Source organism: Rattus norvegicus, chromosome 13, assembly GCF_036323735.1.
Source record: "Rattus norvegicus strain BN/NHsdMcwi chromosome 13, GRCr8, whole genome shotgun sequence".
Classification (NCBI taxonomy): domain Eukaryota; kingdom Metazoa; phylum Chordata; class Mammalia; order Rodentia; family Muridae; genus Rattus; species Rattus norvegicus.
Window position 1 is genome coordinate 39,336,601 of NC_086031.1, and position 25,087 is coordinate 39,361,687.

The window sequence follows — 25,087 nt, forward strand, 5'->3', positions numbered from 1 at the left end:
AGAGGCAGAGGTAAGAGGCCAGCCTGTTCAACGTAAGTTCCAGGCCAGCTATACAGGCTACACAGGGAGACCCTGGCTTTAAAAATAATACAAGGTGGGACACCGCCGGAACCTGAAGGAAACAGACCGGATAAACAGTTCTCTGTACCCAAAACCCGTGGGAGGGAGAGCTAAACCTACAGAGAGGCAGACACGCCTGGGAAACCAGAAGAGACTGCACTCTGCACACATCCAGACGCCAGAGGAAAACACCAAACGCCATCTGGAACCCTGGTGCACGGAGGCTCCCGGAAAGAGCGGCGCAGATCTTCCTGGTTGCTGCCGCCGCAGAGAGCTCGTGGGCAGCACCCCGCGAGCAAACTTGAGCCTCGGGACCACAGGTAAGACCAACTTTTCTGCTGCAAGTGACCTGCCTGGTGAACTCAAGACACAGGCCCACAGGAACAGCTGAAGACCTGTAGAGAGGAAAAACTACACGCCCGAAAGCAGAACACTCTGTCCCCATAACTGGCTGAAAGAAAACAGGAAAACAGGTCTACAGCACTCCTGACACACAGGCTTATAGGACAGTCTAGCCACGGTCAGAAATAGCAGAACAAAGTAACACTAGAGATAATCTGATGGCGAGAGGCAAGCGCAGGAACCCAAGCAACAGAAACCAAGACTACATGGCATCATCGGAGCCCAATTCTCCCACCAAAATAAACATGGAATACCCAAACACACCAGAAAAGCAATATCTAGTTTCAAAAACATATTTGATCATGATGCTGGAGAACTTCAAGAAAGACGTGAAGAACTCCCTTAGAGAAACACAGGAAAACATTAATAAACAGGTAGAAGCCTACAGAGAGGAATCGCAAAAATCCCTGAAAGAATTCCAGGAAAACACAATCAAACAGTTGAAGGAATTAAAAATGGAAATAGAAGCAATCAAGAAAGAACACATGGAAACAACCCTGGATATAGAAAACCAAAAGAAGAGACAAGGAGCTGTAGATACAAGCTTCACCAACAGAATACAAGAGATGGAAGAGAGAATCTCGGGAGCAGAAGATTCCATAGAAATCATTGACTCAACTGTCAAAGATAATGTAAATCGGAAAAAGCTACCAGTCCAAAACATACAGGAAATCCAGGACTCAATGAGAAGATCAAACCTAAGGATAATAGGTATAGAAGAGAGTGAAGACTCCCAGCTCAAAGGACCAGTAAATATCTTCAACAAAACCATAGAAGAAAACTTCCCTAACCTAAAAAAAGAGATACCCATAGGCATACAAGAAGCCTACAGAACTCCAAATAGATTGGACCAGAAAAGAAACACCTCCCGTCACATAATAGTCAAAACACCAAACGCACAAAATAAAGAAAGAATATTAAAAGCAGTAAGGGAAAAAGGTCAAGTAACATATAAAGGCAGACCTATCAGAATCACACCAGACTTCTCGCCAGAAACTATGAAGGCCAGAAGATCCTGGACAGATGTCATACAGACCCTAAGAGAACACAAATGCCAGCCCAGGTTACTGTATCCTGCAAAACTCTCAATTAACATAGATGGAGAAACCAAGATATTCCATGACAAAACCAAATTTACACAATATCTTTCTACAAATCCAGCACTACAAAGGATAATAAATGGTAAAGCCCAACATAAGGAGGCAAGCTATATCCTAGGAGAAGCAAGAAACTAATCGTCTTGGCAACAAAACAAAGAGAAGAAAAGCACACAAACATAACCTCACATCCAAATATGAATATAACAGGAAGCAATAATCACTATTCCTTAATATCTCTCAACATCAATGGCCTCAACTCCCCAATAAAAAGACATAGATTAACAAACTGGATACGCAACGAGGACCCTGCATTCTGCTGCCTACAGGAAACACACCTCAGAGACAAAGACAGACACTACCTCAGAGTGAAAGGCTGGAAAACAACTTTCCAAGCAAATGGTCAGAAGAAGCAAGCTGGAGTAGCCATTCTAATATCAAATAAAATCAATTTTCAACTAAAAGTCATCAAAAAAGATAAGGAAGGACACTTCATATTCATCAAAGGAAAAATCCACCAAGATGAACTCTCAATCCTAAATATCTATGCTCCAAATACAAGGGCACCTAACTACGTAAAAGAAACCTTACTAAAGCTCAAAACACACATTGCACCTCACACAATAATAGTGGGAGATTTCAACACCCCACTCTCATCAATGGACAGATCATGGAAACAGAAATTAAACAGAGACGTAGACAGACTAAGAGAAGTCATGAGCCAAATGGACTTAACGGATATTTATAAAACATTCTATCCTAAAGCAAAAGGATATACCTTCTTCTCAGCTCCTCATGGTACTTTCTCCAAAATTGACCATATAGTTGGTCAAAAAACGGGCCTCAACAGGAACAGAAAGATATAAATAATCCCATGCGTGCTATCAGACCACCATGGCCTAAAACTGGTCTTCAATAACAATAAGGGAAGAATGCCCACATATATGTGGAAATTGAACAATGCTCTACTCAATGATAACCTAGTCAAGGAAGAAATAAAGAAAGAAATTAAAAACTTTTTAGAATTTAATGAAAATGAAGGTACAACATACCCAAACTTATGGGACACAATGAAAGCTGTGCTAAGAGGAAAACTCATAGCGCTGAGTGCCTGCAGAAAGAAACAGGAAAGAGCATATGTCAGCAGCTTGACAGCACACCTAAAAGCTCTAGAGCAAAAAGAAGCAAATACACCCAGGAGGAGTAGAAGGCTGGAAATAATCAAACTCAGAGCTGAAATCAACCAAGTAGAAACAAAAAGGACCATAGAAAGTATCAACAGAACCAAAAGTTGGTTCTTTGAGAAAATCAACAAGATAGATAAACACTTAGCCAGACCAACGAGAGGACACAGAGAGTGTGTCCAAATTAACAAAATCAGAAATGAAAAGGGAGACATAACTACAGATTCAGAGGATATTCAAAAAATCATCAGATCTTACTATAAAAGCCTATATTCAACAAAACTTGAAAATCTACAGGAAATGGACAATTTCCTAGACAGATACCAGGTACAGAAGTTAAATCAGGAACAGATAAACCAGTTAAACAACCCCATAACTCCTAACGAAATAGAAGCAGTCATTAAAGGTCTCCCAACCAAAAAGAGCCCAGGTCCAGATGGGTTTAGTGCAGAATTCTATCAGACCTTCATAGAAGACCTCATACCAATAATATCCAAACTATTCCACAAAATTGAAACAGATGGAGCACTACCGAATTCCTTCTATGAAGCCACAATTACTCTTATACCTAAACCACACAAAGACACAACAAAGAAAGAGAACTTCAGACCAATTTCCCTTATGAATATCGACGCAAAAATACTCAATAAAATTCTGGCAAACCGAATCCAAGAGCACATCAAAACAATCATCCACCATGATCAAGTAGGCTTCATCCCAGGCATGCAGGGATGGTTTAATATACAGAAAACCATCAACGTGATCCATTATATAAACAAACTGAAAGAACAAAACCACATGATCATTTCATTAGATGCTGAGAAAGCATTTGACAAAATTCAACACCCCTTCATGATAAAAGTCCTGGAAAGAAAAGGAATTCAAGGCCCATACCTAAACATAGTAAAAGCCATATACAGCAAACCAGTTGCTAACATTAAACTAAATGGAGAGAAACTTGAAGCAATCCTACTAAAATCAGGAACTAGACAAGGCTGCCCACTCTCTCCCTACTTATTCAATATAGTTCTTGAAGTTCTAGCCAGAGCAATCAGACAACAAAAGGAGGTCAAGGGGATACAGATCGGAAAAGAAGAAGTCAAAATATCACTATTTGCAGATGATATGATAGTATATTCAAGTGATCCCAAAAGTTCCACCAGAGAACTACTAAAGCTGATAAACAACTTCAGCAAAGTGGCTGGGTATAAAATTAACTCAAATAAATCAGTAGCCTTCCTCTACACAAAAGAGAAACAAGCTGAGAAAGAAATTAGCGAAATGACACCCTTCATAATAGACCCAAATAATATAAAGTACCTCGGTGTGACTTTAACTAAGCAAGTAAAAGATCTGTACAATGAGAACTTCAAGACACTGAAGAAAGAAATCGAAAAAGACCTCAGAAGACGGAAAGATCTCCCATGCTCATGGATTGGCAGGATTAATATAGTAAAAATGGCCATTTTACCAAAAGCGATCTACAGATTCAATGCAATCCCCATCAAAATACCAATCCAATTCTTCAAAGAGTTAGACAGAACAATTTGCAAATTCATCTGGAATAACAAAAAACCCAGGATAGCTAAAACTATCCTCAACAATAAAAGGACTTCAGGGGGAATCACTATCCCTGAACTTAAGCAGTATTACAGAGCAATAGTGATAAAAACTGCATGGTATTGGTACAGAGACAGACACATAGACCAGTGGAACAGAATTGAAGACCCAGAAATGAACCCACACACCTATGGTCACTTGATTTTTGACAAAGGATCCAAAACCATCCAATGGAAAAAAGATAGCATTTTCAGCAAATGGTGCTGGTTCAACTGGAGGTCAACATGTAGAAGAATGCAGATCGATCCATCCTTATCACCCTGTACAAAGCTTAAGTCCAAGTGGATCAAGGACCTCCACATCAAACCAGACACACTCAAACTAATAGAAGAAAAACTAGGGAAGCATCTGGAACACATGGGCACTGGAAAAAATTTCCTGAACAAAACACCAATGGCTTATGCGCTAAGATCAAGAATCGACAAATGGGATCTCATAAAACTGCAAAGCTTCTGTAAGGCAAAGGACACTGTGGTTAGGACAAAACGGCAACCAACAGATTGGGAAAAGATCTTTACCAATCCTACAACAGATAGAGGCCTTATATCCAAAATATACAAAGAACTCAAGAAGTCAGACCGCAGGGAGACAAATAACCCTATTAAAAAATGGGGTTCAGAGCTAAACAAAGAATTCACAGCTGAGGAATGCTGAATGGCTGAGAAACACCTAAAGAAATGTTCAACATCTTTAGTCATCAGGGAAATGCAAATCCAAACAACCCTGAGATTTCACCTCACACCAGTGCGATTGGCTAAGATCAAAAACTCAGGTGACAGCAGATGCTGGCGAGGATGTGGAGAAAGAGGAACACTCCTCCATTGTTGGTGGGATTGCAGACTGGTACAACCATTCTGGAAATCAGTCTGGAGGTTCCTCAGAAAATTGGACATTGAACTGCCTGAGGATCCAGCTATACCTCTCTTGGGCATATACCCAAAAGATGCCCCAACATATAAAAAAGACACGTGCTCCACTATGTTCATCGCAGCCTTATTTATAATAGCCAGAAGCTGGAAAGAACCCAGATGCCCTTCAACAGAGGAATGGATACAGAAAATGTGGTACATCTACACAATTGAATATTACTCAGCTATCAAAAACAATGACTTTATGAAATTCGTAGGCAAATGGTTGGAACTGGAAAATATCATCCTGAGCGAGCTAACCCAAACACAGAAAGACATACATGGTATGCACTCACTGATAAGTGGCTATTAGCCCAAATGCTTGAATTATCCTAGATGCCTAGAACAAATGAAACTCAAGACGGATGATCAAAATGTGAATGCTTCACTCCTTCTTTAAAAGGGGAACAAGAATACCCTTGGCAGGGAAGAGAGAGGCAAAGATTAAAACAGAGACTGAAGGAACACCCATTCAGAGCCTGCCCCACATTTGGCCCATACATATACAGCCACCCAATCAGACAAGATGGATGAAGCAAAGAAGTGCAGACCGACAGGAGCCGGATGTAGCTTGCTCCTGAGAGACACAGCCAGAATACAGCAAATACAGAGGCGAATGCCAGCAGCAAACCACTGAACTGAGAATAGGACCCCCGTTGAAGGAATCAGAGAAAGAACTGGAAGAGCTTGAAGGGGCTCGAGACCCCAAAAGTACAACAATGCCAAGCAACCAGAGCTTCCAGGGACTAAGCCCCTACCTAAAGACTATACATGGACTGACCCTGGACTCTGACCTCATAGGTAGCAATGAATATCCTAGTAAGAGCACCAGTGGAAGGGGAAGCCCTGGGTCCTGCTAAGACTGAACCCCCAGTGAACTAGACTGTTGGGGGGAGGGCGGCAATGGGGGGAGGGTTGGGAGGGGAACACCCATAAGGAAGGGGAGGGGGGAGGGGGATGTTTGCACGGAAACCGGGAAAGGGAATAACACTCGAAATGTATATAAGAAATACTCAAGTTAATAAAAAAAAATAATAATAATACAAGGTGGAAAGCAGAGTCACTTAAAATTGGCTTTTGGCCTGCACACACACACACACACACACACACACACACACACACACACACACACGCACACACACACACGCCGTGCACAAAACTTTTTTTTTTTTCCGGAACCCAGGACCTTGCGCTTGCTAGGCAAGCGCTTTACCACTGAGCTAAATCCCCAACCCTGTGCACAAAACTTTAAAAGTTATTCCTTCCAAGTTAGGTTGGACTAGTTCTCCCTTGGGTGTCTTTTTAGGCATCTCTGCAGGTTGGGGATGGGCTGCCCCTCTCAGTATTTCAAACAAGTTCAAGTAATATGTCCTTCCTGCTGAAGGGGATTTCAGCATGGGGCTCTACTCTATAATAATATTATCATTTATTTATTTACATATTTCCATAACCAAGTATAAAGTAAGTGTCCATAATTATTATCATTATTATTATTACTTCCCCTTTGCCTTCTGGGGGAAAGGTGCATCTGTGGAGATCAGAGTACGACTTGTAGGAGTTGGTATTTACCTTCAAGTCTGTGGATACCAGGGATTGAACTTGGGTCGCCAGCCTTGGTCATCAGGCTTGATGCTAAGTTCCTGTACAGGCTGAGCTGTCTTGCTGGCCCTGGGCTCCACTTTCTAACAGAATCCCCCAATCAGACACTGACCACCAACCAATTGACATTTGACTCTTGTGTTTTGCAAATTGGACTTTTTGTGCCTCAGGCTCTAATGAGGGGGGTATGGAAAGCCTGCCTGCTTGTGTTCACTTTTGCCCTAGGCAGCCTTTCTGCTGCTGCTGCTGCTGGATTTGTGATGTTTCTGTTGTATTTTGTTTTCCGCCACTATTCTGTGCACCTGGGCAGCAGTGGGTGTCTGTTTCCCTGGCCATTCACTCCAGGGTTCTGGTGACTATTTAAAACTTATTCCTGGTTCATTAGCATAGCCTGCCTTGGTCCACCTGTCTCTCTAACCATGGTGCAACATTTTAAATGTTTCTCCCAGGCTAAGCTCAGTGGGTAAAGGCATTTGCCCCGAAGCCTGGTAACCTGCTAGGGTCAGGGTATGTATGCCACAGTGCACATGTTGGAGGTCATGTGGAAGTCAGAGGGCAGCAAGAAGACAGTTATCTTCTTCCAACTTTTTGTGGGTTTAAACATTGAATCCAAGTCCTCAAATTTGCTCAACATGGGACTTTAACTGCTAAGACATCTTGCTGGTACTACATTTTTTTAAACAAGAATCTGGAGGTCACTGGCTACCCTGGCTGACCATCAAACCCTTGGGATCATCCTGTCCTGCCAATGCCTCCCCGACAAGCTAGGGTTACAAGCATGTATTGCAGTGCCCAGCTTTAACCTGCTTGCTAAGGATCAACGTTGGGTCTTCATACTTGCATGGCAAGCACTTTACTTACTGGGCCAGCCCCTGAAACATTTGTAAATGATAGTTTTATTGGATATTTTATATATTCACATTTCAAGTGTTATCCCCTTTCCCAGTCCTCTCTTCCATTCCCCCTCCCCCTGCTTCTATGAGAATACTCTCCCTCCCACCCATCCATTCCTACCTCAACACCCTGGCATTCCCCTACACTGGGAAAGTGAGCTTTCACAGGACCAAGGACCTCTCCTCCTATTGATGCCAGACAAGGCCATCCTCTGCTACATATGTGGCTGGAGTCATGGGTCCCTCCATGTGTACTCTGGTTGGTGGTTTAGTACCTGGGAGCTTGGGGTGAAGGGGGCTGTTTGGTTGATATTCTTGTCCTTCCTATGGGGTGGCTCCTTCAGTCCTTTCTCTAACTCCTCCATTGGGGTCTCCTGCTGAGTCTAATGGTTAGCTGTAAGCATCTTAATCTGTATCAGTAAGACTCTGGCGGAGTCTCTCAGGAGACATCCATCAGGCTCCTGTTGGCAAGCATTTCTTGGCATCAGCAATAGTGACTGGGTTTGGTGGCTGCAGATGGGATGGATCCCCAGGTGGGGCAGTCCTTTCCTTCAGTCTCTGCTCCATTCTTTGTCCCTGTATTTCCTCTTGTGAGTATTTTGTTTCCTCTTCTAAGAAGGACTGAAGCACCCACACTTTGGTCTTCCTTCTTCTTGAGCTTCATAGGGTCTGTGAACTCTATCTTGGGTATTGAATCTTGTAAAAGTGGCTGTTACATGATAATGACTTGTTTCACGCTGCAAACCAAATGTAAACATGTGGAAAAACAAATGAAGTTGGGGTGAACGATGCCTCCTTTACTCCTGTGCATTTTCAACTGCAGATGACACGTTGTTTCCTTGGGGTGTGATCTGAGGGTTTACAACCTCCCATCGTTCACCTGAGGATGCTACCCATAAGCACTTAGCACATATCAAGATGAACATATCTACCCATTGACATTCAGGTGACTGCAGACAGCGGAGTTGTAAAGAGCTTGGATTGTACAGGGTCTCCCTGCCTAAGGGTGATGTGTGCTTTATCTGACAGACATGGATCGCGATGAAAAGGGTACCACACACCATCTGTTACCATTCAAGGCAGTGCCAGGGAAAAAACTGAAGCAAATGCTTTGTGGGGCCAGTGTAGGAGTATTTATTCAACCTCCGTCTGCCCTATGCCCAATGCTGGCCAAGTCCAAGACAAAAATGAAGTGGCAAGGAGGAACCTTTGGGCTTCCAGGCCAGCCAATCTATCAGCGTCAGGGAGTTCTAGGTTAACTGGAAATCCATGAAGACACCCAATAGTGAACTCTGCTTTCCACCTACATGCACACACAAGCTCAATCAAGATTCGAGAAATCAACTGCTTATGCTTAAGGCTAAGGCAATAAGGAAAAGGAAGAAGGTTGTGAGGAGAGGAGGTACAGAATTACATGGAAAGGAAACAGTGGCAAGAGGCAATCACATTCTAGATGAAACACAGAAGCTTCCTCTCATCTGATAGTATTAACAATGACCAGGGTGAGTGATTATTTAGTCAGGAATGGGTTACCACATTAGACACATCCAAAGAATAACACTGTTCAAGAAGAGTGTGTTTTCCATTTATGCCAACAGTTCTGGGTTTAAGGTTCTGGGTCGGCGGCCAGTTACTGGGTAAATAAATAGGAAAATCACATGTTCTTTCTGAGAAGCAAGCAGCATTTATCTCACAAGTCTGTGGAAAGACTTATGTGATAGTTAGCTTTGTTTATTCGACACTGTCCAGATTTACCTGGGAAGAGTCTCAATGGTCTATTGTCTGGCTGACACTTTTAGGACCACATATTTTTATCTAGTTTCTAGGAATATATAACTTTGACTTTTATTTCTATAACCAAAAGTAACCCATTCAAAAATTGAACTAAAGCCACTTTACAGCATATAAAGAAATAAATCCGTAAGTCAGGAAGTCAAGAGTCAAGATTCATGTCATCATCACATCCTTGGAAAGTTTCTTCATCCGAACTTTCTACATCAGTAAAGTGAGACTGTCAATGAGTCCTCACCTCACCAGGCTTTGTGTTAGTTAGACAGAAAATACGAAGCTGTAATAGTTTACTGAATTCTATTATTATTTTACTAAATATATAATTTTGTTCTTTAAATAACAGCTAAATTCTATTAATAAAGTTTCTATGATACTCAATTTGATATCCAATGGCAAAAAGCTACAACAGGATACAAAATCTACTTGCTACCAGACAAAAAAGATACATATTATCTTGTTGATCAGTTCAAATGAAAGAATACACAGATAAACACCTCCTGATTTTAGGATACTGTTGTAAGGACAAAACGACAACCAACAGATTGGGAAAAAATCTTTACCAATCCTACAACAGATAGGGGCCTTATATCCAAAATATACAAAGAACTAAAGAAGTTAGACCACAGGGAGACAAATAACCCTATTAAAAAATGGGGTTCAGAGCTAAACAAAGAATTCACAGCTGAGGAATGCCAAATGACTGAGAAACACCTAAAGAAATGTTCAACATCTTTAGTCATCAGGGAAATGCAAATCAAAACAACCCTGAGATTTCACCTCACACCAGTGAGAATGGCTAAGATCAAAAACTCAGATGACAGCATATGCTGGCAAGGATGTGGAAAAAGAGGAACACTCCTCCATTGTTGGTGGGATTGCAGACTGGTACAACCATTCTGGAAATCAGTCTGGAGGTTCCTCAGAAAATTGGACATTGAACTGCCTTTTGGGCATAGACCCAAAAGACGCCCCAACATATAAAAAAGACACGTGCTCCACTATGTTCATCGCAGCCTTATTTATAATAGCCAGAAGCTGGAAAGAACCCAGATGCCCTTCAACAGAGGAATGGATACAGAAAATGTGGTACATCTACACAATGGAATATTACTCAGCTATCAAAAACAATGACTTTATGAAATTCATAGGCTAAGGGATGGAACTGGAAAATATCATCCTGAGTGAGGTAACCCAATCACAGAAAAACACACATGGTATGCACTCACTGATAAATGCCTATTAGCCCAAATGCTTGAATTACCCTAGATGCACAGAACACATGAAACTCAAGAAGGATGACCAAAATGAGAATGCTTCACTCCTTCTTTAAAAGGGGAACAAGAATACCCTTGGGAGGAAATAAGGAGGCAAAGTTTTAAAACAGAGACAGAAGGAACACCCATTCAGAGTCTGCCCCACATGTGGCCCATACATATACAGCCACCCAATTAGACAAGATGGATGAAGCAAAGAAGTGCAGGTTGACAGGAACCGGATGTAGATCTCTCCTGAGAGACACAGCCAGAATATAGCAAATACATAGGCGAATGCCAGCAACAAACCACTGAACTGAGAACGGGACCCCCGTTGAAGGAATCAGAGAAAGGACTGGAAGAGCTTGAAGGGGCTCGAGACCCCATATGAACAACAAGGTCAAGCAACCAGAGCTTCCAGGGACTAAGCCACTACCCAAAGACTATACATGGACTGACCCTGGACTCTGACCTCATAGGTAGCAATGAATAGCCTAGTAAGAGCACCAGTGGAAGGGGAAGCCCTTGGTCCTGCCAAGACTGATCCCCCAGTGAACATGATTGTTAGGGGGAGGTTGGTAATGGGGGGAGGATGGGGAGGGGAAGGGGAGGGCTAGAGGTTTAGGGGGATGTTGGCCTGGAAACAGGGAAGGGGAATAACAATCGAAATTTAAATAAGAAATACTCAAGTTAATGAAGATTAAAAAAAAAAAAAGCCATGGATTTGTCTCAAACTCTAGAAAACTAGTTGAAACAGATAATTTAAAACATAAAGCCAAAATCCACTGTATATTTGATTTTTCTGAGTATTACAAATGTAACTGGGAGGAGAGGAAGAAATTCAAAATGTACCAGTAGTATTTTTAAGATCCACAAGATATGTCTCAAAGAGTTGTTTTCATTGAAATGAAAATAGAAAAAAAGACCTTCAAAGAATGAATGAGACAATTTTCACCTATGCAAACTTCACTAGACTAAATTTTTAGTTGTAACATTTACTACAAAAATCTAAAACCAAAAAAAAAAAAAAATGAAGTGGCAGGTATTCTTTTGCAGGAGAAAAGTGTCTATACACAAAACCAGTGAAAATGGAAAATAGATTACAGGAAAGCGTGTGTGTGTGTGTGTGTGTGTGTGTGTGTGTGTGTGTGTGAATGCATGCATGTGTGTTATGCTACAAACATACATACCAGTATATTTAATGCTAAATTCAGAATTACCAAAATAGGAAAAGAAAACTTGTTTATTGATCTCACATGTGCAATTATCAAATACTTTTAAAAAATAATGGTTATTAATGCAAATGACTTCTTGAATTATTTCTGCAGGTTTAGACAAGGGACTGGAGAGATGAATCAGCAATAAAGAGCTCCTTCTGCTCTTCTAGTGGGGGTGAGAGGCTGAATCTAATTACAAGAAATAAGTAACAATATTTCAATGGCATCAAAGCATCAAGCCCAGGAAACTCAAGGTTAGAGAGCTGCCGCAAACCACTCCCTACACCAGATGAAGGCAAGGTGCTTCCCCAAGTGGAATTAACACTTTTCAGGCTTACATTAGGAATTCACTCAGCAGTCATTCCTTATACAAAGGCAAAATTTATTTTAATTATGTTTTTAAATTACGTATTGTATGTGTGGACAACTCTGGGGGGCTTAGTTCTTCCTTTCTGCCAGGTTATGAGGGAGAGTCTCCCTTGCTAATGTAGCTTTGCCACTTCCTCCAGACAGGTTGACCTTTGCTCCCCTCCTGTCTTGATGCGGGGAGCTGAGTGAACAGACACACACCTCACAAACAGTTGCTTGTTGTTAATGTGGCTTCTGGAGCTCAAACTAAGACCATCATGCCTTCACACACATAAGCACTTAACTACTGAGCCTTCTTTTCAGCCCTGACAAGGGTGTTTTTTTTCCCCCCAAAGGAAAACAGTCAGCTACACTTGTGGCTTTCTCTGTAAATCCCATTTATGGGACAGAACACTTTCAAACCGGCATCCTTCCGACTTTCTTTTTGTGGATGAGGATAATGAGGCCTTTTTTTCTCTCGTCCTATTCTAAGCATATGGGCTTGTTTCCTACTCAGTATTTTTTACTGCTTAAATGTATATTCAAACATTTCAGCTCTAATATGTCAGCATTAAACAATCACAGTCATTATAGAAAACAGAAAGAGAGCATTGGGAGGGAGCACTGTGCTTAACCCCGAAGTGCCCCTCAAGCAAAGGCCCTTTGTATCTCAGAACAAACAAAACGTTTTAATATTAACACACTGCAAGGGGTTGTTTGTGTTGGTCTGGGGGGTCTAAACCAGAACAGAGAGCACAAGAAACAGCTATTCACACAACTCAGGCACAATACTGGAATGTGTACTTCATAATTCTGGGTAGGATAAGATTTTGTGAGCATAGTATATAGGAGTTAAAATTTAGATGAAAATATTCTTCTAAAAATTTTGTGTACGTCTGAGCCACAGTGTACATGAAGTCAGAGGACCACTTACAAGACAAACCCTGGTTGTCTTGTTCAAACCAGGGTTTAAAATTTAGGTCACCAGGCTTGACACTAAAAGCCTTTACTAGTTGAACCATCTTGAGAGTTCTAAAAAGAAAATGTGCTTGGGCTGGAGAGATGACTCGGCAGTTAAAATGCACCACCTTTAACACCAGCCACAGGGGCTTTGACACTTCTTGTGGCTTCTATGCACACACACACACACACACACACACACACACACACACACACACACACACACAAATTGCAGATGGGAAAAACACATTGCTTTGCTCCCTATCGTGTGCCCAGCATCTGGAAGACTGTCACGTTAGTCATTCCAAATGCTAACCAATAATTCTGTGTATAAGAGTCTAAGGAACACCTCCATTTCCTCTGAAATCATATATCCTTCAAGTAGGAAGAGACATCATTCTGGTAGCTGTGAATTCACTTGCTTTAGGTTTGCAGCATTTGGGAATAGCAGTGGCTAGCAGACGGAGGACTAAGCTCAGCAGCTGGTGGGGGAGAGGACTGAGCTCAGCAGCTGGTGGGGGGGAAGGACTAAGCTCAGCAGCTGGTGGGAGGGAGGGGACAAACTTAGCAGCTGGCAGAGGGAGGACTAAGCTCAGCAGCTGGTTGGGGGGAGGACTAAGCTCAGCAGCTGGTGGGGGGAGGACTAAGCTCAGCAGCTGGTGAGGGGGAGGGGACAAGCTAAGCAGCTGGCAGAGGGAGGACTAAGCTCAGCAGCTATAGCCGCCACTCCTACCTCTTAGCACACACTGTGGAAAAAGTAATTTCTTGTGATGTGGGTTGAAGATAAGTAGCTACCCCAATGTAAATAGCAGAATTCAAGCCAGGGAGATAACGCAGTAGGTAGGAGTGCTTGCGATCAAACTCAAGGACACGTTTGAGTCCCTAGAACACACGTAAAGCCAGATGCAGTAGTATCAGCAGGACCATTAACACTCATCTGGAGTGGTGGGAAACAGACAGAGGAGTCCCTGGAAAAGGCTCTTGGGCTAGCCTGGAGTGGCAAAGCATAGAACAGTCTTAAACAAGGTCAAGAGTGAGACTAACATCTAAGGTTATCCTCTGACCTCCGTGCGTGCACACACAGACCCTGACACATGCACCCCAGACTCATGTACATGTACAAACATGTACACATTATGTCTACACGAAGACGAAAAAGAAAGTGCTAGAATCCTAACGGTTAGATGAAAATGCAATGGGCTTATGAAGCAATTTCCTATTCAGGAAAGAAGCAAGCATCCAAATCCATTTACCCGTGCTCTCAGTGCCCCCAAGCAACACCAGCTTCAATTTTATGGGAAATAAGTGCAAAAAGTGCTGCTCAGACAAATGTGAACGAAAGGGCCGTGGTGGTTCAGTGTTTGACACCATGATACACTTCAGCATCACCTGTGCCGCAACCCCTGAAGCACGAGTGCGTGTGTGCATGCCTTTGGTTCTGACTGGACAGGATGTGACCAGATTGTTCAGGTTCCTACCACCTTGCCTTCCTTGCAAGAGTGCCATGGATCGGTGAGCCAAATACACCCTTCCTTCCTTTAGCTCTATGTTCCAGGGTATTTTTCTGACTGTAACAGGAAATGGAATGAAGACAAGGGCTGGTCTGTTTCCAGCCGATAGTCTAGAGAAGGCTAGAACTGAAGGCGGATTTCAAGTAGATAGAGTACCAAATACGTGACCTACTTAGGAACAGCTATAACCCAGAGAATGTTTTTAAAATAGAGTGACACATCAGAGATAATAACTTCTGAGCACGACTGCTACTACAGCCTCTAAGCTGAGGTCAGAATGCTTCCTAGTCTTCATGTACAAAGCTTGGACCGTAGTAGGGAGTCAAAATACGTCTGTGGGAGCTGGTGGGATGATTTGGTGAGTAAAGGCACCCATGGAAATGCTAGTATATCTGTAATCCCACCTTCAAAAAGGACAGAGTGGAGGGGGACAGGACAACTGTTAGGGCTCGTTGGCTTCCAGCCTACCTAGGAAAGAGAACCTGGGTCTCAGGTTCAGGGAGAGACGCTGTTCAAAAGGAAGAGGTGCAGAGTGCTCAGACGATACCTACTGCCTCCTGGCATTCCTGCATGCACACAGGTACAAGTGCTCCTTCAGACGCACAAGATAAACATCAACCATGGTATAGCTTACTTCGCCGCAGACACAGACAAAATGCATTCTGGGAAACAGCAAAGCCCAGGTCTTCCTGTGTCCTCCAACAAGCCTAGACCTAAAGTTTCTGACAAGTTTTCTCATAAAGTTAGAGGACATGCTTTTTTAAATTTGTCATTCTAGATTACCCGCCCCCCACAAGGGTATATGTAAAGTTGTTTTTTTATGTGACTAGAAGTAGGTATGTACCACTGCATGTGTTCTGCCTGTTGTCCTCAAAGGCCCAAAGAGGGTGCCATGTTCCCTAGAACTGGAGTTGGAGTTGCAGGCTGCTGGCCACCTAGCGTGGGTGCTGGGGCCTAAAGGAGTGGCTTCTGAAAGAACACAAGTGCTTCTGAGCACAGAGACGCCTCTCCAGCCTTGCAGCTCATTCTTTTATATCGAGTACATATTATTATAGGGCCAGAAATGGTAACACCAGAGGGCTTTTGGAACATGCACATGAAACTCATGATTCAGCTTCTTTTTTTTTTTTTTTTTTTTTTCTTTTTTTCGGAGCTGGGGACCGAACCCAGGGCCTTGCGTTTGCTAGGCAAGCGCTCTACCACTGAGCTAAATCCCCAACCCCATGATTCAGCTTCTTACAGCCTATCATTCTCAGGTAAATAGTAAAATTATAAATACCCCAATATACTCCACGTAAGAATTAAGGCTCAGTCCCCAAGTTTGTCTCTGTAGATTTATTGCAACAGACCCCAAAAGCTCTTTAAGGGCACGTAATGGCGGCATTCCTAATTCCATTGTTTTGTCTATTATGGTATTATTCCTGATGGTGCTGCTTCAAGTGTTTCATGATTTTAAAACATAACCCACTTGCTGTTCTATAAATAACTGGTAAAATCTTATGTTCACAAATTCTCTACCACACGCATGCCAGAGACTTAATAAACAAATGCCACTGTTTCTCCAAACATAAAAATCCTATCAAACATGTAGACAGCCAGTTGAACTCCACTGCACGAAGGAAAAACATCAGGAAGGGTAATTCAATTTTAATTTATTGTCATCACTTTTCTTCATGATCCAGATATTTGAAAATGCAAAGAAAACGAACTTTTCATGATATGTCAGGGACTGGCACTAAAAAAAATTCAGACTGCAAATGAGTTATACAAATGAAATATCAAATGGAGATCCAGTTATCAAAATGAAAGCACTCAACATATTAAAAGTTCACAATTATTTGTACAGAGCACATAAAAAAGTCAGCTTGCTATCCAACCGCTGTGCTTTTTAAAGAGCTACTGCAGAATTTGAAGAAAATAGGCATTGTTAGTTAACTTATAAAGAGACCAAAGAGCCTGAAACAAGTAGTAAAAAGAAATTTTTGCCTTTATTAGAATGGCATTAGGCCTTAAATATGCCAATTTTGGTAATCACATTATTGTTTTAATAAGAAACGACTCTACAGAATTGCAATACTGGTCCAACAGTCTTGTCTTTCTTTTAAAGCAAGAAACAGAATGTAAGTAACCAGAAAGCAGGGCAGGCATCAGCTAACCCAGGAGACTAGCTTCTTAGATCCAAGCGTTTGCAGAGAGAACCGTTGGGCTGGGGAGGGGTGGAGCAGCTCGAGATAACTGGAACCCAGAGTGCACGCCAAGTCCCATGAGGCTGCTTGTTGAAATCATCTTTTCCTTGGTCACACTGGTTCCCTCCAATACTATAGTTTTCCGTTGACTTTTTCCACAAAGTATAAAAAGTATGAAATAGAAACAAGCTCGGCAGGCCCCTCAGCAGTGCCCAACCAGGCATTACAGAGCTCTCCACACGCCCTCAGAGCCAGCACACTGGGGAAGTCAGGAGTATACAAAATATCAGGGCACAGAAAGAACTAAAACCCATTTCTTTTTTGATACACATAAGATTCAAATATTCAACCTAAAGGAAAAGATCGTCTTGGCTCTCTTCTACATCTGCATGTTGACACACTCATCATTAAATATTCCTGTATGATCATGTTTGGTTAAAAACCTCAGAACCATCCACTCAGACAAAAACAGGTCATCAGAAAGATTATCTTGTTTCCATCTCCCTAACCTCAATGAACAAGAAGTCAACTTTAGGACATGACTCCAAACACTGGATTGTGACGACAAATGCTAGGTCCGATTTCTTCATAATCCTTTTTGGTGTGGCATACTTGGTAGAACTCAGGCTGAAAACAAAACAAAACAATGCATGTTAGAGGTCAAAGTATCCTATTTTCCAAAAGTCTGTAAAAGAGTTACTTTAAACGGATGTTAAATGTACAATATTTATCAGTCAACTCATGCCTTTTGGACAAGGCTCAGAACTCTAGAAACCAAGATTAAAGTCTAGGAGAGAGAAATCAGCCGGAAGTCCAGGGCCATTAATTCCCATCCCACTGTTCAGTCAACGTGTGTCTCTGCGGGATTCTGACATTAGTCTGTTCTGCTGGGCTTTTCCACTGGGAAATCTAGATTTAGATTGGGAAAAGAATCTGAAGAAGAGCAAGAGCCTAGGGGAGCAGAAGCAAGGGCGAGCTGTAAGGATGTGTGTGCCCGCCCTTTTCACTTGGTGCAAGACTATAATCCAAAGGGCAATCACACACGCCTCACAACGCAGCACAACTGCAGGACTAAATTAAAAGAGAAAAAATTCTTTACTTGTTTTAAATGGTTTTATATCCAATGTTGTAAATCTAGTAATTTATATTAAAAAATTCTTTAATAGCCGATGCCTGAACATGACAGCACAAATACTTACTATACGAATATATTAGAACTTGTTCTAAGGGAGCATGTTTTGGTCTGTAAAGAAATGGATTCTAGAATAATTCCCTTTATTCTGTTTCAAACATTATACTTCCTATGCAATGAAATCTAATGTTTTCCTTGATATGTTTAGGTAAACAGAAATAAGATAACCTTCGAGTGAATATTATGTCTACACATTTAAAAGAATTTTCCCTATAATAAAGATTAAAATACAGTATAAAAGCTCACTCTGAAGTATATAATTTCTAGTAAGGAAAAGGTAAGAAAAAGAAAAAAGTAAAATAACTTCCAAATATAAATACTGTGTGTGCATGTATGTGTATACGCGCACACACACACACAATTTTAAGTCCCTTATTCTTCCATCTAAAGCATAACAATTTACAGGTAATTTTACGCACCGTGGAAGCCAGCATTGATCCTCCAAACCAGACTGCATACCGCTGCATGTGGTGTGTAATAACTTGTACATCAATAGGCTTGGGCTAAAAAGTGACACAATAGCATCATTTCAACAGTAAATTCAAGGACCAATTTCTCAATCAATTAAGCATAAATGTACATACACAAAAATAATGATTATAAAGTCCAAGTGACATGACTCAGGCCCTGGGATTGTCTACAGAGTGGATGTGGACCACCGAGAAAGCAAGACGGACCAGCAGATGGAGATGACCGCCCTTTTCAGCACAGCCGTTATTTGTGCTACCACACAGGAGTTGAAAGCTCCAGACACAATGATATGTGTTCAAAGAAACAAATGCTATAACCTTTGATCTTACAACTTGCTCAGCACACATGTACGGAATTATCACACGTACCCCATAAACCATGTATAATTAAATACTAAACATACAAATAAAATACATAAAAGGAGACATACATGGGGTAAAACCAAGGCAGACAGAAACAAACTAACTATACTGTGGCAACTATTTCAGCAGCCACAACTATTTTAGGAAAACAACAATGAATGCTAAAACTGCTGGTTGAAAAGTTTGAAGAAGAACAGAACAGCTACACGGCCTGATAGGCCTCCGTCTACACATGGAAATGCAAAGTTAGCAGCTACACACACAGGAGAGAGCCGGCAGGAAGCACTCTACCACGTGTTACGGTTAATAGGTGGAACAGTTCATGCATCCTCTGATAAAACACAGTAAAACTGATATGATACTGATTCTGATGTGACCACCAAGCGCACCCAACCACAAGGAATACCAAACAGACCCACACCAAGACAAAGTGCAGAAAATAAATAGCCTGTGTTCCTCAAATATGTTCAGGCTAGGAAACACTAAGCAAACCAAAGCTTCCTAGAGTTCCTTAACTGGAGTATGTGGGGCCATCAAGACGGCTCAGTGTTTATAAAAGGCATTTGTCACCAATCTGAGTTTGCCATAGAACCCACATAGTAAAAGGATCAAACCAACTCATTCAAGTTATCTTTTGATCACAATGTGTGAATGCATGCACATAGGCACGTATATGTTACACGCACATATGAAGGAGAAAGAGAAGGAGGAGGAGGAGAAGGAGAAGGAGGGGGAGAAGGAACGAATGTATATTCAGACGCAGGACTGAATAATATACCATTGTTTTTTGTTTTCTTTTGTTTTTCGCTTTATTCTGTTTTCAGATCATTTTAAATCAACTGGTGAAATATGCCTCAGGTCAACAGCCGCACCTTGTGCACATCATCAATGTATGAGTTCCCCAAACCCCGAATTTAAACTTTTCTTTAGAAATTACTTGTTATTTGTTTTGTGTGTGGATGGTGTGTGTGTATGTGTTATGGTGTGCGTGAGGAGGTCAGAGGATAACACTGAAAGCTGCTTCTCTTTCACCTTTCCGTGGATTCCCGGGATCAAACTCAAGTCACTGAGTGTGTACAAGCCATCTCTTACCAGGCCCTGCTACACAGATTTAAAACTGTGTCTGTGAAACACAGCCTTTCACACAGTGGAGAGTGATGTGTGTCGGGAGAATTGGTTGGTTGAAGAAGAAAGCAAACATGAAAACCACCTGCACATGCAGTCTGCCTGAGCTGTGACGTGTTATTACTCAACAGTCTGCCTGAGCTGTGACGTGTTATCATTACTCAACACAGCTCAAAACAGGTCAAAGTACCAAATGACAGACTGCATCCATGATCCCAGGGACAGTAGCCGCCTGCCAGCACAACATGTGCTCTGCTAGTTGTAGTGCTCCTAAGTGGGAAGCCTGCACTGTTCCTGTCAGGCTGCGATAGCAAGGGGCCTTGCACATCTGTCAATGCTTGCGAGAACCAACCTTCAATCTGCCACCGCTCAGCTCCTCACTCAACTTCAGCCTGGCATCTACAGTTCTCTTCAGATCTCTTTGCAAACGACGTCCAAAGTCCCTGAACATGGTTGAACCACCAGAGAGGACAATGTTCTGTGTTGGAAGAAAAAAAAACAAAAACAAGAATTATGACCTTTATTTTAAAAGAGAAACAATCTAGAAACAAATATACAAGAATTCAGTTGTGTCCTTTCTAAGACACAATTCTTTAATATTTAACAATGAACAGTTAGAATAAAAGTTTTAAAATATGCTATTAAATATTATGAAAAGAAAACTTTAAACTCTAGTTTTTGCTGTAAATACTAACCTTGTAGAGAGGACGCCGGACATCAATGGGGCAATTCTGAATGACTTCATCTACAACTTCTGAGATAGGTTGTGTAAAATCTGGATTAGCAAACTGAAAAATAAGTAAATTTTATATATGAGATGTAGGATTGTTATGTTAACATTTTGTTAGTGTAATGCTCAAGTCAATAATAACAGTCTATCTCAGGAGTGAAAGAACCCTGGTGGCCAACCATACTAAAGCTACTGAGGACAGAAGTCAGGCGAGATTCAATTAAAATAAGAAAGCCATGCTTAGTAACCCAATCACAGAAAAACACACATGGTATGCAATCATTGATAAGTGGATATTAGCCCAAATGCTTGAATTATCCTAGATGCACAGAACACATGAAACTCAAGAAGGATGACCAAAATGCGAATGCTTCACTCCTTCCTTAAAAGGGGAACAAGAATACTCTTGGGAGGGAATAGGGAGGCAAAGTTTAGAACAGAGGCTGAAGGAACACCCATTCAGAGTCTGCCCCACATGTGGCCCATACATATACAGCCACCCAATTAGACAAGATGGATGAAGCAAAGAAGTGCAGGCTGACAGGAGCCGGATGTAGATCGCTCCTGAGAGACACAGCCAGAATACAGCAAATACAGAGGCGAATGCCTGCAGCAAACCACTGAACTGAGAATAGGACCCCCGTTGAAGGAATCAGAGAAAGGACTGGAAGAGCTTGAAGGGGCTCGAGACCCCATATGAACAACAATGCCAAGCAACCAGAGCTTCCAGGGACTAAGCCACTACCTAAAGACTATACATGGACTGACCCTGGACTCTGACCTCATAGGTAGCAATGAATATCCTAGTAAGAGCACCAGTGGAAGGGGAAGCCCTGGGTCCTGCCAAGACTGAACCCCCAGTGAACTAGACTGTTAGGGGGAGGGCGGAAATGGGGGGAGGGTTGGGAGGGGAACACCCATATAGAAGGGGAGGGGAAGGGTTAGGAGGATGTTGGCCCAGAAACAGGGAAAGGGAATAACACTCGAAATGTAAATAAGAAATACGCAAGTTAATAAAGATGGAACAAAAAAAAAGAAAAGAAAAGAAAAAAGAAAGAAAGAAAGCCATGCTTATTCTATGAGACAGTAGACATCATAGTAAGAACTTCTGTACACAGCTAAGAGAATACCTGAATATCAAAATTACCATCTGGAGGTGGGAGGGAGTCGGTAGGTGACTGGGTTGGGGAGCACCCTCACAGAAGCAAAGGGAAATAGTGGGTTTCTGGAGGGGAAACTGGGAAAGGGGATAACACTTGAAATGTAAATAAAAAAATATGCAATAAAGAAAAAATGTGAAAACTTTTTAAAAATTACCATCTGGAAAACAATCTTGTAACAGCTAACAAAGATTCAAAGAGCCACACACCATTGGCTCTTCTTCCAAAGTTCCCAAAGGGAACTCTGACCTCTAGACTTTATGTGAAACTTCACCACAGTGAAACGTGCTAGAGAGACTGCTCAAAAATATAAAGTACCTGTTCTTGCAGAGCACCTGTTTCCAGAACATACACACTGGCTCCCTCCTTTAATTCCAGCTCTAGGGGATCTAATGTCCTTTTCTGACCTCCACAGGCAATAGGCACATATATGGTGCACAGACATACATGCTACGAAACACTCGCACACATAAAGTAAAATCTATAAAAAGGTGAACAGCCACCAACAGTCCAGCAGAAGATACTGCACCCCCTGTCATTAGAGTCTGCATCTGCAAACTGAACTGTAACCCTCATGTGAGCAGTGACACTTAGTTCCGCATACACAGGGCAGCCGCACTTTCTTTTTTTTTTTTTTTCTTTTTGCAAGTAATATACATTATTTTATTACAAATTTAAAAAAAAAAACAAAAATGCAACATCCTAAAAAAAAAATTCTTTTACTGGTAATACAAATTCCTATGAAGTTTTTTTTTTTGCTATCATAAGAAATTAAAGAAACCATTAAATATTTAGAAACATTCAACATCAAAAGCTTTAAATCTAACTGTACGTTGTAGCCCCTGAAAAAGCTACAAACCCTTTTTAAAAAGTATTTTCTCTACAAAGAATCTCATCAGCTATACAAAAATCTGTACAGTTTTTATACTGAAGCTAATGTTGAGCTGCACTTGAATTTCACATTCTTAGCAAAATAATTGCCTGAGCACATATACTCCACACTTTAGGACAGATACTTATTCTTCATCCTCATCTTCCTCCTCTTCATCTTCATCATCTTCTTCCTCCTCCTCCTCTTCCTCATCTTCTGGTTCATTCTTCTTCTTTGAGCCTGTTGGCCTACCAGGACCCTTCTTTCCTACTTCACTTTTGCCCTTGGCACGGTATGCAGCAATATCCTTTTCATACTTCTCCTTTAGTTTAGCTGCTTTCTGCTCATACGGTTGTTTATCTTTGGCAGATTGCTCAGACCACATCTCCCCCAGTTTCTTTGCAGTATCTCCAATAGACAGGCCGGGGTGTTCACTTTTGATCTTTGGGCGATGTTCAGAGCAAAACAGGAAGAAGGCAGACCAAGTGTGAATGTTCCTGGTTGAAACCGAACAGGAACTACGTCTTTTTTAGCTGTCACACAATCGATACATGTCCTTTTCAGTCATTTAGGGTTAGTGTTTTTCCTACTATGACTGGTGATCCTGATGTGTAGATCACTATCTAAAGCACGGTGCTGCTGTGTAGTCCACATGTCTAGGAAGAAGTCTAGGGGGTGTGTCTTCCAACAAAGTGCCAGTTAGGCAGCATCCTTCAGACATAAGATAGCAGCACGGATGGCAATTAGTTCAAACAGAGAAACACAGAGGCCAGAGGTATACACAGACAGGATGAAGAAAACATGATGAGGGACTGACAGAGACCTAGCCCTTTTCTTCCCTTAGGAGCAATAGTTCAGTATTCAGTACTTTATAATATTCTCAAGAACTTTATCAACAGATGAAGAAAAAGAGTCAGTGATTCTAGACGTCAGTTAAAGACAAGCTCACATGCAGTCAGAGGCAGGCTAACTAGAACTTGAGACATTACTGTCTGAGATGGCATTTTTGACTGCATACAGTCTTTGTTGGCTTTCAGCTGCAAACACTGAAGAGCCCTTAGTACTCAAAGCACTGTGCTTTAATAAGCTCATGATAATACTTTACCTTCAGAACCTGGCACTGGTTTTAGTTTATTTTGTTTTCTTTAAAAAAAAAAAAAAAGCAAAAATTAATTTCCCAAATCTAGAAAGAAAGTAACAATTTGACAGAAAAATCCTTTTTATTGCATTCATTTCTACGAAACCCTTGCACCATTAAGGCAGAACTAGTAGTCTCTTCATTGTCCTTTGACCTCTCTAATATTTACCTGAAACAGCCACATACACATACTCATATGCATACATTGTTAACCTTTCCCATAATCTTGCTCATCTCTCTGCCATACTGTGAGCAAAAGGCCAGAGGAGGGCTGTGCACACTGCAGCTGTGTCAGCATCCTTTACATAGCACTCTCTCTCCTTCTGATTTTTACTGACCCACATTCTTGCTACGAAGCTTAGGCTGGCCTACAATTTTCAGTAATCCTTCTACCTTAACCTACTGAGTGTTGGGATTACAGGTATGGACAAAACTTCCAGCTTTTAGTTTTTAATCAGGAATGCACAAAAGCAAAACTTTACAAAACTACAAGTTCCTGTACTCTGTATCCACCATGGAAATTCTGGTACAGAAAGAATTAAAGTTTAACTTGGGCCTATCTATCTGTTGGCATAAAGGGCCTACCCCCACTACAATACAGAATCCCCAAATGAAAATCAGAATAGTGACAAGTGGTTAAAGGTATGTGTTTCTCTTACAGAGGACCTGAGTTCAGTTCCCAGTCCCTGTGTTGGGAAGCTCACAACTGTCTTTAGGTTCAGGTTTCAACCTCTAGAAGATCCAACTCTGGCCTTGGCAGGTACTTGCATCCGAGTATACTCACATACGTCCATAAATACAAATTTAAAAAATTTAGGTATTTGGAGCTGGAGAGATATCTCAGTAGTAGAGAACTGGATGTTCTTCTAGAGGAACCCCAGGACCCACATGCATGGCAGCTCAAAGCCATCCATGACTCCAGGTCTGGGTGATCAAAGCCCTCTTCTGTTTTCCATGGGCACAAAGTAGGGAAGTAGGACATAGATGTGCATGCAGGCAAAAGAGCCAT

At 41.6% G+C, this 25,087-nt stretch overlaps 1 protein-coding gene across 1 annotated transcript in view; it reads right to left on the reverse strand.

The window, feature by feature from the left end:
- Positions 1 to 16,812: 16,812 nt before the first annotated feature.
- The window catches only part of Actr3 (actin related protein 3), a 43,097-nt gene continuing 34,822 nt past the window's right edge, over positions 16,813 to 25,087 (reverse strand). The window contains exons 9-12 of the mRNA NM_031068.1: positions 20,875 to 20,967; positions 20,532 to 20,657; positions 18,641 to 18,724; positions 16,813 to 17,656 (exon numbers count right to left, since the gene is read on the reverse strand). Coding sequence (NP_112330.1) covers positions 17,561 to 17,656; positions 18,641 to 18,724; positions 20,532 to 20,657; positions 20,875 to 20,967 — 399 coding nt within the window. The 3' untranslated portion in view covers positions 16,813 to 17,560. The remainder of the gene's footprint in view (positions 17,657 to 18,640; positions 18,725 to 20,531; positions 20,658 to 20,874; positions 20,968 to 25,087) is intronic.